The 13,628-nt window shown below is 40.0% G+C and overlaps 1 protein-coding gene across 3 annotated transcripts in view; it reads right to left on the bottom strand.

The window, feature by feature from the left end:
* The window catches only part of PTPRG (protein tyrosine phosphatase receptor type G), a 1,221,857-nt gene that overhangs the window by 335,777 nt on the left and 872,452 nt on the right, over window positions 1–13,628 (bottom strand). For all 3 annotated transcript variants that reach the window (XM_029601001.1, XM_029600999.1, XM_029601002.1), the window contains exon 7: window positions 702–859. In XM_029601001.1, the coding sequence (XP_029456861.1) occupies window positions 702–859 (158 nt within the window). The remainder of the gene's footprint in view (window positions 1–701; window positions 860–13,628) is intronic.

The raw sequence follows: 13,628 nt of genomic DNA, 5'->3' as shown, positions 1-13,628 counted from the left end.
ATGAAAAATGTGTAGTGCAGGACCATACGTTTAACTTTTATTATTAGAGGTTGGAGGTTTCCATCAAAACTAAGACTTTTGCATGTGAAGAAAAATGTTGCACTAAACCTTACAGCATCCTTCTCCACAGTATGGCCTTCCCAGGATACAGCTAAAAATACTGGTACAATAGTAAAAGAAAAACCATAAGGAAAAAAAACAACCCTTCCAATTGGGTCATCTTACAGAGGCTCAACTAGACCCTAAAGACCAGAAGTAAAAATAAATAAATAAATAAATAAATACAGCATCTAAGATTTACATTTAAAGCACCACCTCCTTCTCATCAGTCTGTGCCTGGAGGGACTCATGGAACACCCCACAGGGCAAGGCTTTTTAAAAACCTGTCAGAACCAGGATGGTCTGGGAATGAGAAACAGCACCATAGCTGTTACTCCATAATACCAAAGGGGAACATCTATGGCCATGCCACTCTCTCCCTTGTGGCTGGAGAGTACAGAAAAATACTTTTATCTTTCCTTCTAAATTGCGCTCTCAAGATGTGTCACGGTTCACCATCACCCCCAAAAACAAAGTAGATACTTGGATTGCAAAGAGATCACAATCTTTAAATTGGCGGCAGTTCATGACATATTTATGAATATATATATATTTTAAGAAGCTAACGTACAATTTGTGCTTTGCTGTCAGTTAGAACCTACCTGATGGTAAGAAATTGGAACAGGCCGGCTAAAAACTATCCACTCCACAATCTCGCTACATGGAGGGGTTGTCAGTGAACCAGTATAACGGTAATAACTTCCCAGTGATGCTGGTAGTAGATCCCTCAATACAAAGGGATCCAAGAAGGTTTCTTTCTCTGTGGGAAGAAAAACACAGAAAACTCTTGTAAGTTTTAAATGGATTTTTTTTTTTTTTTACAATAAAAGATTAGGAGATCCATTCACTTGGATGTTGTGGGCCTGATTTATTATAGTTTATATATCATATACTAAGTGGTTCTAGTGGAAAATTAGCTAATTTTATACTGTATGGCACAATAAAGGACAAAATAAATAAATAAATAAATAAATAAATAAATAAATAAATAAATACAGGCAAGCAGAGAGCTATCTGGGATGATGACATGGTCAAAATACAGAAACATGGGTGAAAGAAAAAAGTTAGGCAGAGAGAGAACTAGTTCACCATAACTGATGATCTTTGATTTGAAGACTGTACTCACTGATAATTTAACAGACCTTGATAGAACATGGGGCCATTGCAATATGTTTGCTAAAAATCTTTTAGTGCCTGTTAAAACGTCACTTACCAGCCTATGCAATAAACGTTTTAGAGTGTACATGGTAAAGCATTTCCCCAATAGTATGTCCATGCTATTATTCTCCATGTTAATCCAAAAATACTATTGCTATATAGCATGAACACATCAAGGACAGTTTAAATTTTTTCTTTTTAAAAGGAAGAGGTTTCATTATCCTGCTTTGGCAATGGATGTTATAACACGTTGCTCCCAGCAGGGTCAGGTGACAGTTTTAACCCCAATATTCAACAGCTTTTAGTCTTACTCAGCCAAAAGGCAAAGAAGGCTCTATCCTCAATTTTAGCTTAAACCCTGTGGGACGGTTTTTAAAAGCCCTGCTCGCGTAAATCCGCCCGGATTTACGCGAGCAGGGCCTTGCGTGCCGGTGCGCCTATGTTCCATAGGCCTACTGGCGCGCGCAGAGCCCCGGGACTCGCGTAAGTCCCGGGGTTTTTTGAGGGGGGAGTGTCGGGGGGCGTGTTGGATCGGCACGGCGTTTTGGGGACGGGACGTGGCGTTTTGGGGGTGGGCCCGGGGGCGTGGTTTCAGCCCGGGGCGGTCCGGGGGCATGGCCGCGCCCTCCGGAACCGCCCCCAGGTTGCGTCTCGGCGCGCTAGCGGCCCGCTGGCGCGCGGGGATTTACTTCTCCCTCCGGGAGGCGTAAATCCCCCGACAAAGGTAGGGGGGGTGTCTATATAGGGCCGGGGGGGGGGGTGGGTTAGATAGAGGAAGGGAGAGGAAGGTGAGGGGAGGGCGAAAGCGAGTTCCCTCCGAGGCCGCTCCGATTTCGGAGCGGCCTTGGAGGGAACGGCGGTAGGCTGCGCGGCTTGGCGCGCGCCGGCTACACGACATTGGCAGCCTTGCGCGCGCCGATCCTGGATTTTAGCTGATACGCGCGGCTACGCGCGTATCTACTAAAATCAAGCGTACTTTTGTTTGCGCCTGGTGCGCCAACAAAAATACGCGAAGGTGTACTTTCTTAAAATCTACCCCTTTGTTTATGAGATTAGGTTGCATGGAATGAGTGTCTACCAATCCCAAGGTCAAAAGGTTATCAAAGATTGCAACAATGATGAGAACCAAACTATTTGATAGCAGCTTGTGGCATGGTCCTTTATTAGAAACAATAAAGCCATGGTAGTGTTGACAATGCTTGCTGGTAGCTGAGCGTTTTCAGCAGTATGCATGCTAAAATTGTTAATACTTGGTTCAACTACCAACCATCAAGGGAAGTCCCTGATGTGTGGTGATGTGCGGTTGCTATATGTGAGGAAACCACTCTGTGAGTCTCTCATTTAATAGCTCCTGACTTAATTCTTCAAATACTTTATTTTGCATATATTTTTTATTATTTTTTGTGTTTTGTAATTCAACTATGTACTTCTCGTTCATAAAACAACCATGTGCTTCATTTCGAGTAAGTGTCCTCCCCCTGGCGATCAGCTTGACCTTATTCAGCGTTCTCCCTCCTTTATACAAGTACTTATCGGTTCTAGACAAACTCTTGCCGCTTCACTGAGGTCGAAGCCACCTGCCTGACATCGGCCGTGTTTCGACAACTGCTTGTCTGCTTCAGGGACTTTGGAGGAATTTGTCTTACCACTTCATGGTACCAATAATTCTGAAGTACCTATAGTTAAATCTTTAGAAATCTTTCTCGGTAGCTATTAAATGACCACAGAGTGGTTTCCTCACATATAGCAACTGCACATTACCACACATCAGGGAGTTCCCTTGATGGTTGGTAGTTAATGAATTTCTTGGAAGGGGACAGAGGTTTGGTTGTTGTTTAGTGAATACTTGGTTCAAGGTAGGTGTTAAAATTTTGGCAGTGGCAATTTGACCCTAACTGATAGGAAGAGAGAGAGAGAATACCAGACAATTTACTGTGCAAACGCTAATACCTCATTTATATGTGATGCCCCTTCTTTACATGGACATACATGCACATTTAAGTATGCACATGCTAATATCTTTTCACATTAGTTTACTGTTCATGTTAAGGCCAACTTGCATAACATGTTTATTTAGTGTGTGCTCAATAGCCTTAACATATACACCATGCTTTATTGCATAAGCCCCTATATTGTTTAATATGATGAACAACATCTCTGGGTAATATATCTCACTTTCCCACATCACCTGTTTTCTTGTATCCCATTGGCACAAAGTCTCACAATCTGGACATCTGCCATCTCCCTTCTCATTGTTTGTCCCCATCAATGGAACTCTTACAGGCTTGTTGGCAACACAGAATCTAAAACTGTCTTAGAAATGTTATCAGCGAAGGGTAACAAGGGCTGGACCAGGTGCTTACCGAAAGAGAGAGTTCATTATAATTGTTGAATATTTAAAATAGTATCTAACAATAAATATAAAACATTAGCACCACAATATCAGTTATATTTTTGGATTATTTTTACCCTAAATCTGTTATAGTTAATACTTTGTCCATTAACTAGAGATGTGATCAAAATTTCCAATTAATGCAATGAACAGAATTCTGTTCCGAGCATTTGCAAGTAATTTATTTTGTTATACTAAAGAATAAAATCAGGCTTATGCATGATCCTGCACTGGAGAGAAATAGCTAATGCCTTGACTAACTTGGAATTTGCATGGAGGAGCACCGGTTCACATGCACCTTATTACTTTGTCTTGTGTGTGTTAAAAACAACTCTGTTTTGCAGGTCATTTTCCTATAATGTTTTGGAGGCTTTATGTAGTAAGTTGTACAATTTGTGGAGACATAAAATCTAAATTCACTATGATTAAAATGGACACTTCATTAGATTGCATTTGGTATATAAAACCGTTCTGTTACTCTTAATGATGTAAAATATATTTTCTTTATGCTGGAAATGTAACTCCAGGTCAGGGGAGGAGTAAAGTTTCTAGGCTGAACCTGGAATTTAAGCTGCCAGGGTACTTGCACTCGGGAATTTATGTACAGAACCAAATCAGATTTTCAGCATGTTTTGTGCATATAAACATGATGTGTGTAGAAAATTGTTTATGTACACTAAGCAATTTTGTATGTGCACATTTTTGGGTTAGCATAAAAAACTCCTGTTGTATTAAAATGGATACCATTGGCTTACTAATTCAGGAGTTAACTTTTAATTAACAAGTGAATACAGAAAATGTGCACTGAAATTCAATGCACATTTAATGCATTTTATTAATCTGGCTCACAATAAACTTTGAAAAACACATGATGAATTTTATTCAGTTGTCTGCTTTAACTCAGTTCAAGCCTATGTTTGACTTACTGTATAACATTCTGCCCACACATACTGTAAATGAAACATTTCAGCTTTCTTCTCCTTTTTTTCAGTTGATAACATCATCTGCTAAGTTTTCCTACTGATGAAATTATAAGCAAGACAACTCGTTTTCATGAGGGGAAAGGTGTTAAGAAATATGTACCCTTTGAATACTTTGTATTATGTAAAAAATACACATAGCAAATAGAAATAACTCTATACCAATTAAAAGTTGTGCAATTAAGAAGTTTTTTAAATTTGATAAGTTACATTCTGGGATTTTGTATCTCCCCTCCACCCCCCCTCATACACATATACTCCGGTACTCTCTGCCCCTGCCTACCCCATCCGATGCAGCAGAAACAAGAATTTTAGATTGGAATGGGGCAGAGTTGAGACCTGAATGTATTGTATTATGTATTAATTACGTGTTATCTTTTATTTTGTGATATTGGTTGTTACTGTTTTGTTTTTGTTTTTTATCTTTTAATTTTACTGTGAAATATGATTGCGCATTATTTTCTATTTTTTTTTGTATCCCGCTCTGAGACATTTATTAGCGGGTGATACAATAAACTGTTTAGAGGCAGGAAAGATCCCCACTTCCTAGTGCTCTACTCACTCTAAAGTGCTGGCTGATCTGATATTTTCCTATGCCATGCATGTGCCTGGGATAAAGAAAACGGTCAGGTCAGCCAGCACTATCTTCAGCTTCAGTGCGAGCAGGGCAAAAGGGAGAAGGAATCCCTAATGCCCACAACAGGATCTTTCTGCCGCACTGAATGGAGTAGGCAGGAGTCAAAGGAAGACCAGGGAGGGGGAAAGGCAAGTTAGAAGAGACATCAGGGCTCAGAGTCCCTTGAAAGCTCTCATGGGGGAGAGGGACTAGTTGGGAGAGGCAGGCCTAGGGAAGTTTGCTTGTCCTAAATGCGAAGAGAATGTTTTGCTATGGAGGACCCTTCCTGTTTCTGGAGAGAGTAGTCAGGTTAGCATTGCCATGGCTGATAACACTGATGCATTACCTCCACAGATAACACATCTATTACCAGCCATGGTAAAACCACTTTTTACATACTATTCAGTAACAGGTGAATTTTAAAAGGCCAGCGGGCACTAAAAGCTGGGAGATACGTAAATATGTTCGTCTGGCGTACACCAAGCATATTTTAAAACCCACCCATGTATGCGCACAAATAAAAGCAAAAAATACGGTGGGGCTGGGCATTCCTGACTTTCACATTAAAATTAGCGCTTAAATACTTATGTGCACAGCAGCGTGCCAGGGTCCCCTGTCATGTAACTTTACTTCTGCTATAGATGACATGCAAGTTATAAAATAAAGACAAATCGATTGGTGGGATTTTAAGGGTCTGGGCTAACAGGGGTGAAAGGAGGCTATTAAACTGTGGGGTTTGGAAGTCCTAGTCTTACATGGGTGAACTTGGAATGAACTGGGAGAACTGGTAATGGCATTGGTGTACGTGTCTTAAACTCCCTGACTTACTTTTCAGAAGCATTTCTGCGCATAGGCACATTTCCACTTAAAATTGCACGCACATGTGCGTGTGTTCAGGTTATTTTATAACATGCGCATCTACATGCGTATGTTATAACATGGCCAAGTCCGTGGGTGTGGGCTAACGAATGCATGTGTGCCCTCGTGCCTGTTTAAACATTACTGTCCCTATGTTTTATTGCCCTTCAGTATATAGTTTGTTAAATGTACTGCTGCAATGCATGTTTTTAATGCATTTTAGTAATTAGCTCCTACTGTCACACATCACCTGATATATGGAACATAATCTGGTTTATAAAGCATACATTATGTAACATTACAGCTATGCAGTGCATAAGGAGTGCCACATTACAGTTAATGTGGACCATCCAGATCCAGCGAGTATGAGATAATCTGTGACTTTCTAACATGGCTACTCCCAGAGATTCAGAGTACTTAAAAGAATTAAAAACCCCCAAAAAAATAAAAGAATTTGTAGTATATAGAATTACAGTTTTTTCTTTAAATCAGCTTTCCATTTTACTATGATGTGCATAAGCAGAATTCTAGTAACATACATATAGGACTACCAGATTTAATTAAGTATGAAAAATAATGCATGGAAAATGAAAAAAAAAAAAACAAAAACAAGTTTAGCAGAAATTTTGTTGAATGCTAATAATTTTTATGAGGTACCACTTTCCAAGGGCAAGAAAAATTCTACCCTATTAGTCACCAGTAAATACCATATTACTCCCCAGTAAGTACCTTGTCTGAGCATGCTGGGGGAGAGCAGTATAATCTAGATTCTAGTTCTGCATATCTAGAAAATTAAGAAAATTAAGGATTTTAATTTATATGATAAAATGATATGATATAGGTGCCCTATTGTAAACCGTTATGATGGTAAATAACTTAATGACGGTATATAAAAACTCTTAAATAAATAAATACATTATTCTTGCATCAAAAAGCTAAAGAAAAATAAAGTTTAGTTTCTATTATCAAGGATCCTTGCACATATGCTGGTGATATTGTATCTTAATAATTAATTGCTCGTCAATGGATAGGACGAGGCAGGAATGCGAATTCAATGTTATTCAAATTAAAGAGCTGAATAATGCATGACTGTTATATTAAATACACACTGCATTAAGCAATCTACATTTCAACTACTTCTTTCCTCTTTTTTAAATATTTTGAACCACATAATGAATGATCAACCCAGGGAAGCATCTTTAGACAACAAAATAGCTTATTTGAATGCAAACTATATGTATCTCAGCAGGCTTACATTTTTTCTTATCAATTAGGCAAGTTTTTCTTTGGTGAATAATCTGCTCACAGTCAAGATCATAAAACTGTAAAAGGCATTGTCTTCTTGTACTGTATGGTGAAAGAAGAATGCACACAGAGGGAGGGGGAAGGTTAACGGGAAGTGAAAAGTGTGACAAACCAAAAGCTATAAAGCAGATGAGATTATTTCTTTTCTTTTTTTTTATTTAGCTGGTCTTTTCTGATTCTAAATGTACAGGCTGGTAAAATTCCTTTGCAGAAGCAATAACGAATACTTGGGTGGTAGGAGTAATATTCCACTCAGACTCCTCATGCTGCCATATGCCCTTGTATTTTACCAGCTGAATAATTAAGGAGAGCTATACTGTGGGCTAGAGTGGAAGACTACTAAAGATTTATCAAATCTAACCTTCTATTTTCCTAACAATTAACTCAATCCAAAAGAAGATGACCTTCTCTCCCCCTTGTGCATCCATAATCAATGTTGCAGCACAGCTGAATCCAACAAAGTCAGTAACTATGGCAATTCATATGGATAAGATGGCTCAGACTCCAATCAAGGTAATATTTAGTGGTGAAGAATTCCACCACAAATTCATCCTGAATTAACTGGGTATAACTTTAGAAAGTTCACTAAATTTCAGAAAAAAGTTGTTTAGCTGGGGCTCATCTCTAGTAGAGAGCACATTGACTTAGCAAGGCATAACTATGTTCCCTGGAATAGAGAATATTCCAGTATAGTAAGTGCAGTTAGTGGCTTCTTCTAGTAGGTGGCAATGTGGAGACCTTGAAAGAAATGTTTCAATTTGAAGCTGTCAGATGTTTCTCTGATAGAAATCAGAGAGAAAGGTGTTGAGCTTAGCTTCCAAAGAGTCCTGTGACTGTAATAAGCAGGAACCAGTCCAAAATTTGGATTGCTCCTATTTTAAAGTTAGTCAAAGTCTTGGAAAGCCAGAATGAAAAATGATTTTTACAGAGAAATGAAGTGATAAGAAAGCAATGATATTCTCAACATCAAGTATCTCCTGCAATGAAGAGTTGTGGAGGATGTTGTGTCAGTCTGTGTATTTTTCTACCAGCAATTCAATGAGTTCAATTCATATGAATAAATTGTATAGCTATACATTTATTTAAAAGGAATGGCACATCTAAAATGAATGGACCCCCATCTGTTTCATTCTTGGAGTCCATTCCATGAATGAAACATTCATTTGTTTAGTTCTCATTGATTCCTATGGGCCATTAAAGTCTATGGGGCTGTAGGATTCAAAGGGGAGATCATGTGAAAGTATAGCAACAAGTCATGTGTGACCTCACAGTCTTGTCAGAGTGGACAGGACATATCGGCAAGGAGACCACCCAACCAATATAGAGCAAAACTATTTTTTTTTCTATTTAGCCCATCGCTGCTCTCTGGATCCAGTGATGCTGATCTTGGGGTCTGAGCATGTGTGAGGACTGTATGCATTTCTCCTGAGACTTTTGTTTGGGAAGATTGAGCTTCACAGTGTGTTCAAATGTTCTCTTTCAGCAAAAGATTAGAAAAAATATTTTTGACTGCTGTACACAGCTGCACTGATCTCACATCCACTAACAAAGGAAGGCATATGCCAGACTGCCAGCAGTGTCAGTTTGCAGCAGATTTTCTTCTCCTCTGGGGGAGGATGCTGATAGGGTTATTCTGTGGGTGGGAGAGATTGGAAACCAGTTTCAGTGGACCAGCACTGCCAGTATAGAGAGTATGTTTTGTTCTACTCTGTTTGGGTAGGCAGAGACCAGTCCAGTGAGGTGAGCAGTGCATAGAGACTGCAGTCAGAAAAGCAGCATAGTAGGTAGGCTGCCAATTTGTTTTGTGAAGCCTGTGAGCAGTGAGCCCTGAACAAAGCAGTTTCAGTTGTGCTGCGTGAACTAGTGAACAGGATGAATCTGTATTGTGTCTGTGTGTGTAGTTCACCCTCACACAGAGTGATACAGTAGGTGGTGCATACCCAGTCAGTTCCATTACAACTAATAAAGAAAAAAATCCTCATTATCACAATCCCCACTAGCATTGCAGTGACAAATTAAATTATATTATGCTAGGGACAGCCAGAGGTTGAGGGAAAAATGTTGTTGGCAAAGGTGGCACTATAACAGGGAGTCCCCCCCCCCACCTAAAATAAAAAAAGACTGTTTTCAAATTCAAAATGGCAAGAGAGGCAGGCAGATTCAGCCAGAATAAATTGAAATAGAGGCTGTACCATCACATCTGTTTCTCTTCTTTTTTGGAGGCAAGACAAAGGATGGCCAGCAATCTAAGGCAGACAGAAACAGGGCAGTGCAAATAGAAGTGCAAATCCCAAAAACCAGCAGTGTGCTTTTCCTTAGTTAACATTGATGAGGAAGTGATAACAGTACTGTCAGCATCATCTGAATCTTAAGAATCTCCATTTACCGGATTCCCTGAAGTAGAAATTGGAGAGCTATTAGCTGAAGAAAGTTTTGGAAGATTAGTTACTAGCATCTTAGCTTCTACGTCAGTGATGAGGAGAGAAAGAAAACTGGAGATTATGGTGAGGAAGAGCAAGCAATGCAGTTAGAGAGCATGTGGGACCAAGCGGTGATCCCCTGACACAAACCTGGACTGACTCCAGCCTCTCTTAAAACACTATCTTTATTTGTCACTTTAACATAGACACATTAGTAGACTTCCTTTGCCTTCCGGACAGTGTACCCCAATTACTCACAGCACCGCTTCTTTCAGTACTCATATACCTTCGTTACAGCTCAGTGTTTGGACAGCAATATTCTACAGGAGCTGCATTCCTCTGGAGATCTGGGCCTGGTCTGTCTAACCCACCTGGGTCCCAGCTCTTAGTCCTCCCCTGTTGGGCCCCGCCCAGAGAGCTCTCTCTCACAAGGGGAATTAAAGGGGACAAGGCAGTTAGCTTGGTCCTGCACTGGTTTAAGGAGGAGCATGGGGCACTGCCTCACAGAGTGCTACTGTTGCTCCTGGCATTGTTTCTCAGGGTCAAGCTTCTGTCTCTACTCCAGTATCAGCATCCATCCCTAAGGATGTAGAGAAGAGATCACAAAAGAAATCAGTGATCTGGAGGAACTTCCAAGTTAGGGAGGACCCGTATTTGGCTCGGTGCCAAGGATATCAGTTGAGGCAAGCCAGTGGGGCATTTTACAAATGCCAGTATGTTGAATCGCTTGTAGAAGCAGCATCCACTAAAACTATCATCTGGGGAGGGTGGCAGTATTAATCAGGGGACTCCTTCTTCTTGTCAAAGGAAAGTATTTGAAAATGGGAAGAGTGTTTCTCAAGCTGATCCCATACCCACAGCTCCTTTCCAGCAGTCAGGAGGCAGAATAGCAGCCCTCTGCCATATGTCAGGAGCGAGAACTCACTATGGAAGAAATAGGGTGGTGTTCAGCAGCACTATCCCAGGTAAAGAGGCAGGCAGCATCAAAAGTAGTAACCAGGAACATTGGGGAAATGATTGCCTTTGATGACCAGCCCCTGTAGGTAGTGGAGAACATGGGTTTCAAGTGTTTGCTGCAGGTGTTGTCCCAAATTACAAAGTCCCCTCCAGGGCCGCATCTAGTAGAAAGATCATCATCAGCCTGTACAAACAGTGCTGTAAGCACATTCAGGCACTTCTGACAGGCAGAGAGAAGTAGCATGCATTTCATCAGTGATATCTGGACTGCCACAATTGCTTCACACTCTTATAGCACACTGGTGGGACCTGGCTGAGGCGGGGGCAGCCAGAAGCTCTAGCAGGGACCAACTATCAGGGTGTATTGTGTACTTTGCTGCACACCTAGTTGTCAGATGAGGCCCATACCTCAGCCAATATTCAATCATCCATTAGACAGATGCTGGAGGGCTGGCAGCTAGACCAGAGAGAGCATGAATCTTTAGCAGGATTCATCATAGAGACAATGTTCAAAATATGATAATGGCAATATCCTATGGGGGCTTTCAGAGTATAACCAAACACGAGAGTGCAGAATAAAGTAAGTCCAAACCACAAGGTAAATCAAAACAGCTCTAAGGAGCCTGAAAATTTTTTAATTCCTTTTTTGAATGGCAACTCCACTGACTTGCAATCACACCACAGTATAGACCGCGTCAGAGTATCCAATGTTTTGCACACACACACTTCACCTGGTAGTGAAGTATGTTCTGGAGCTGGAGTCCATGCACCAAGAGAATGAATATCTGTAGGTGTTAATACAGAAATGCAGGAACACAGCAGAGCACGTTCATAGAAATATGAAGGCAGGGCAGCTTCTCCGGGAAAAGCAGAATGATATTGGGATGCCTCACAAGCATCTCATTCAAGATATTGGTACCCGCTGTAACTCCACATATATAACGCTGCAGAGGTTAGTTAAACAACAGACACCCTTTCATGATGTGTCTCAGGAAATGGACATAGTACGCATTGGGTAGTCATAAGGCAGTTGGTAAAAATTCCGAAGTTCTTGAAGGATGCCACATCGGAGCTGAGGTCCAGAAATGCTATCTTGAGTGATGTCATCCCTATATTAAATATTTTGAAGGAGAAATTGGAAGGCATTTAAGCAGGAAGAGGGATGACAGCAGAGTTGCTAAACTGTCTGGACTCCTTGCAGAAGCAGGTGTAAGACTACAACCACTTACACAAGTCTATATATACATGCTACTACATTCTATGATCCCCATTTGAAAGGGAGACTCACCATCCAGTTTCAGTATCTGACATTCATTAAGAAATTGCTCTAAAATTATCAGGTATGGCTAACGTCTGGCACAGTGCATTTAGGTATAGTTCAGATTATGCCAATTCAGTTCTCCAAGATGTTTAGTCTTTACCGAAAGATTTTTCTAAAAATTCTATGTCACAATGGTCTGATCCATACATAAGCGGTTGATTCGTACTGAGTATTACTCTGGGCAAATATTGCAAGACTGAAAAAAATACCGAGAGGCTTGAGAGTCATGAAAGCTCCATTTTAAAATGGAATTCAATACTGAACAAATGTTCGTTAGATTTAATGATTTTAATGATTGAATTGTCTAAAAAGCTAATTGAAGAATTAAAACATCAAACCAATGAGCTTAAGAAAAACTCAGCAACAGATCTTTTTGATTCAAATTATGAGGAACTGGAGAAATCAACAGAACATTTCAGAAGTGATCTTAGGAAATATAAACTCAATAAGTTTCATTGTAATGAAAAGGACTATGAAAGTGGTGCCATATATCCTTGGTCTAAAAGTCATCCTAAGAAAGATTCTAGACATGTGACTTTCAATATATCCTCTTCTGACAATTCATCAGAAGGTGAAGAGTGCACTCAGATCTCAACCTGAGAGTGCACGCTTAGATCTCAACCTGAAACTTCTCATTTTTTAGATCAGGGATACAAAAAGAAGAGGGGCAGAGGCCGATACAACTGGAGGAACCAATGGGGAGATTACAATCTACATCAAGATTAGAGAGTATTAACAAGATCGTCAAGTTGACAACATACGTGGAATCAGCAGTAATCAATTTATCTAAACACTGATTAAGTGTACACAAGAAACGTGTTCTGACCAAGGGTCTATCTTTTGTAGCACACTGCAGGCATGACTTTTTAATTTCGTGTAGATTTTGAGAAATTCATACGATCTTTGTCATTTAAATTATTTTTTGCAGCACAGGCACATGACAATATGCAATCATCAAGAGTCTGATAAATCTAAGTGGTGTTTACCGGGACCAACTGGTTCAGTATTAGAAACTTACAAAAAAGTATTTCTATGGGACACTGAGAAATATGAAATAAATGAATTTAAACAAGAGATTTATTGTTACAATAATCTCACACATGATGAAAGATCAGCATTGCAACGTTTAAAAGAAAATCAATCTATAGTCATCAAGAATGTAGATAAGGGGGGCTCATTTGTGATCCAAGACAGGGACACTTATGTCAAGGATTTACTGACTCAACTTGAAGAGAATTCTGTTTACATTCGGTTAAAATCAGATCCCACAAAACACATTCAGCAAGAGATCAAGAATTTGACAGAATAGGCACAGGATGCAGGTTTTTTGTCAAGAAAGGAACATGAGTTTCTAAATTTAAAACATCAACGTATAACCACAATTTATACATTACCCAAAATTCATAAAGATTCACAAAATCCCTGAGGCAGACCGATTTCTGCCAATGAATCAGTTTTGGAAAAACTCTCAATGTATGTTGACACTTTTTTGAAGCCCTGTGTGAGTAACATCAATTCGTAT

This window comes from Rhinatrema bivittatum, chromosome 4, assembly GCF_901001135.1.
Source record: "Rhinatrema bivittatum chromosome 4, aRhiBiv1.1, whole genome shotgun sequence".
NCBI classification, from domain to species: Eukaryota; Metazoa; Chordata; class Amphibia; order Gymnophiona; family Rhinatrematidae; genus Rhinatrema; species Rhinatrema bivittatum.
This window is presented reverse-complemented; position numbering and strand designations above follow the sequence as displayed.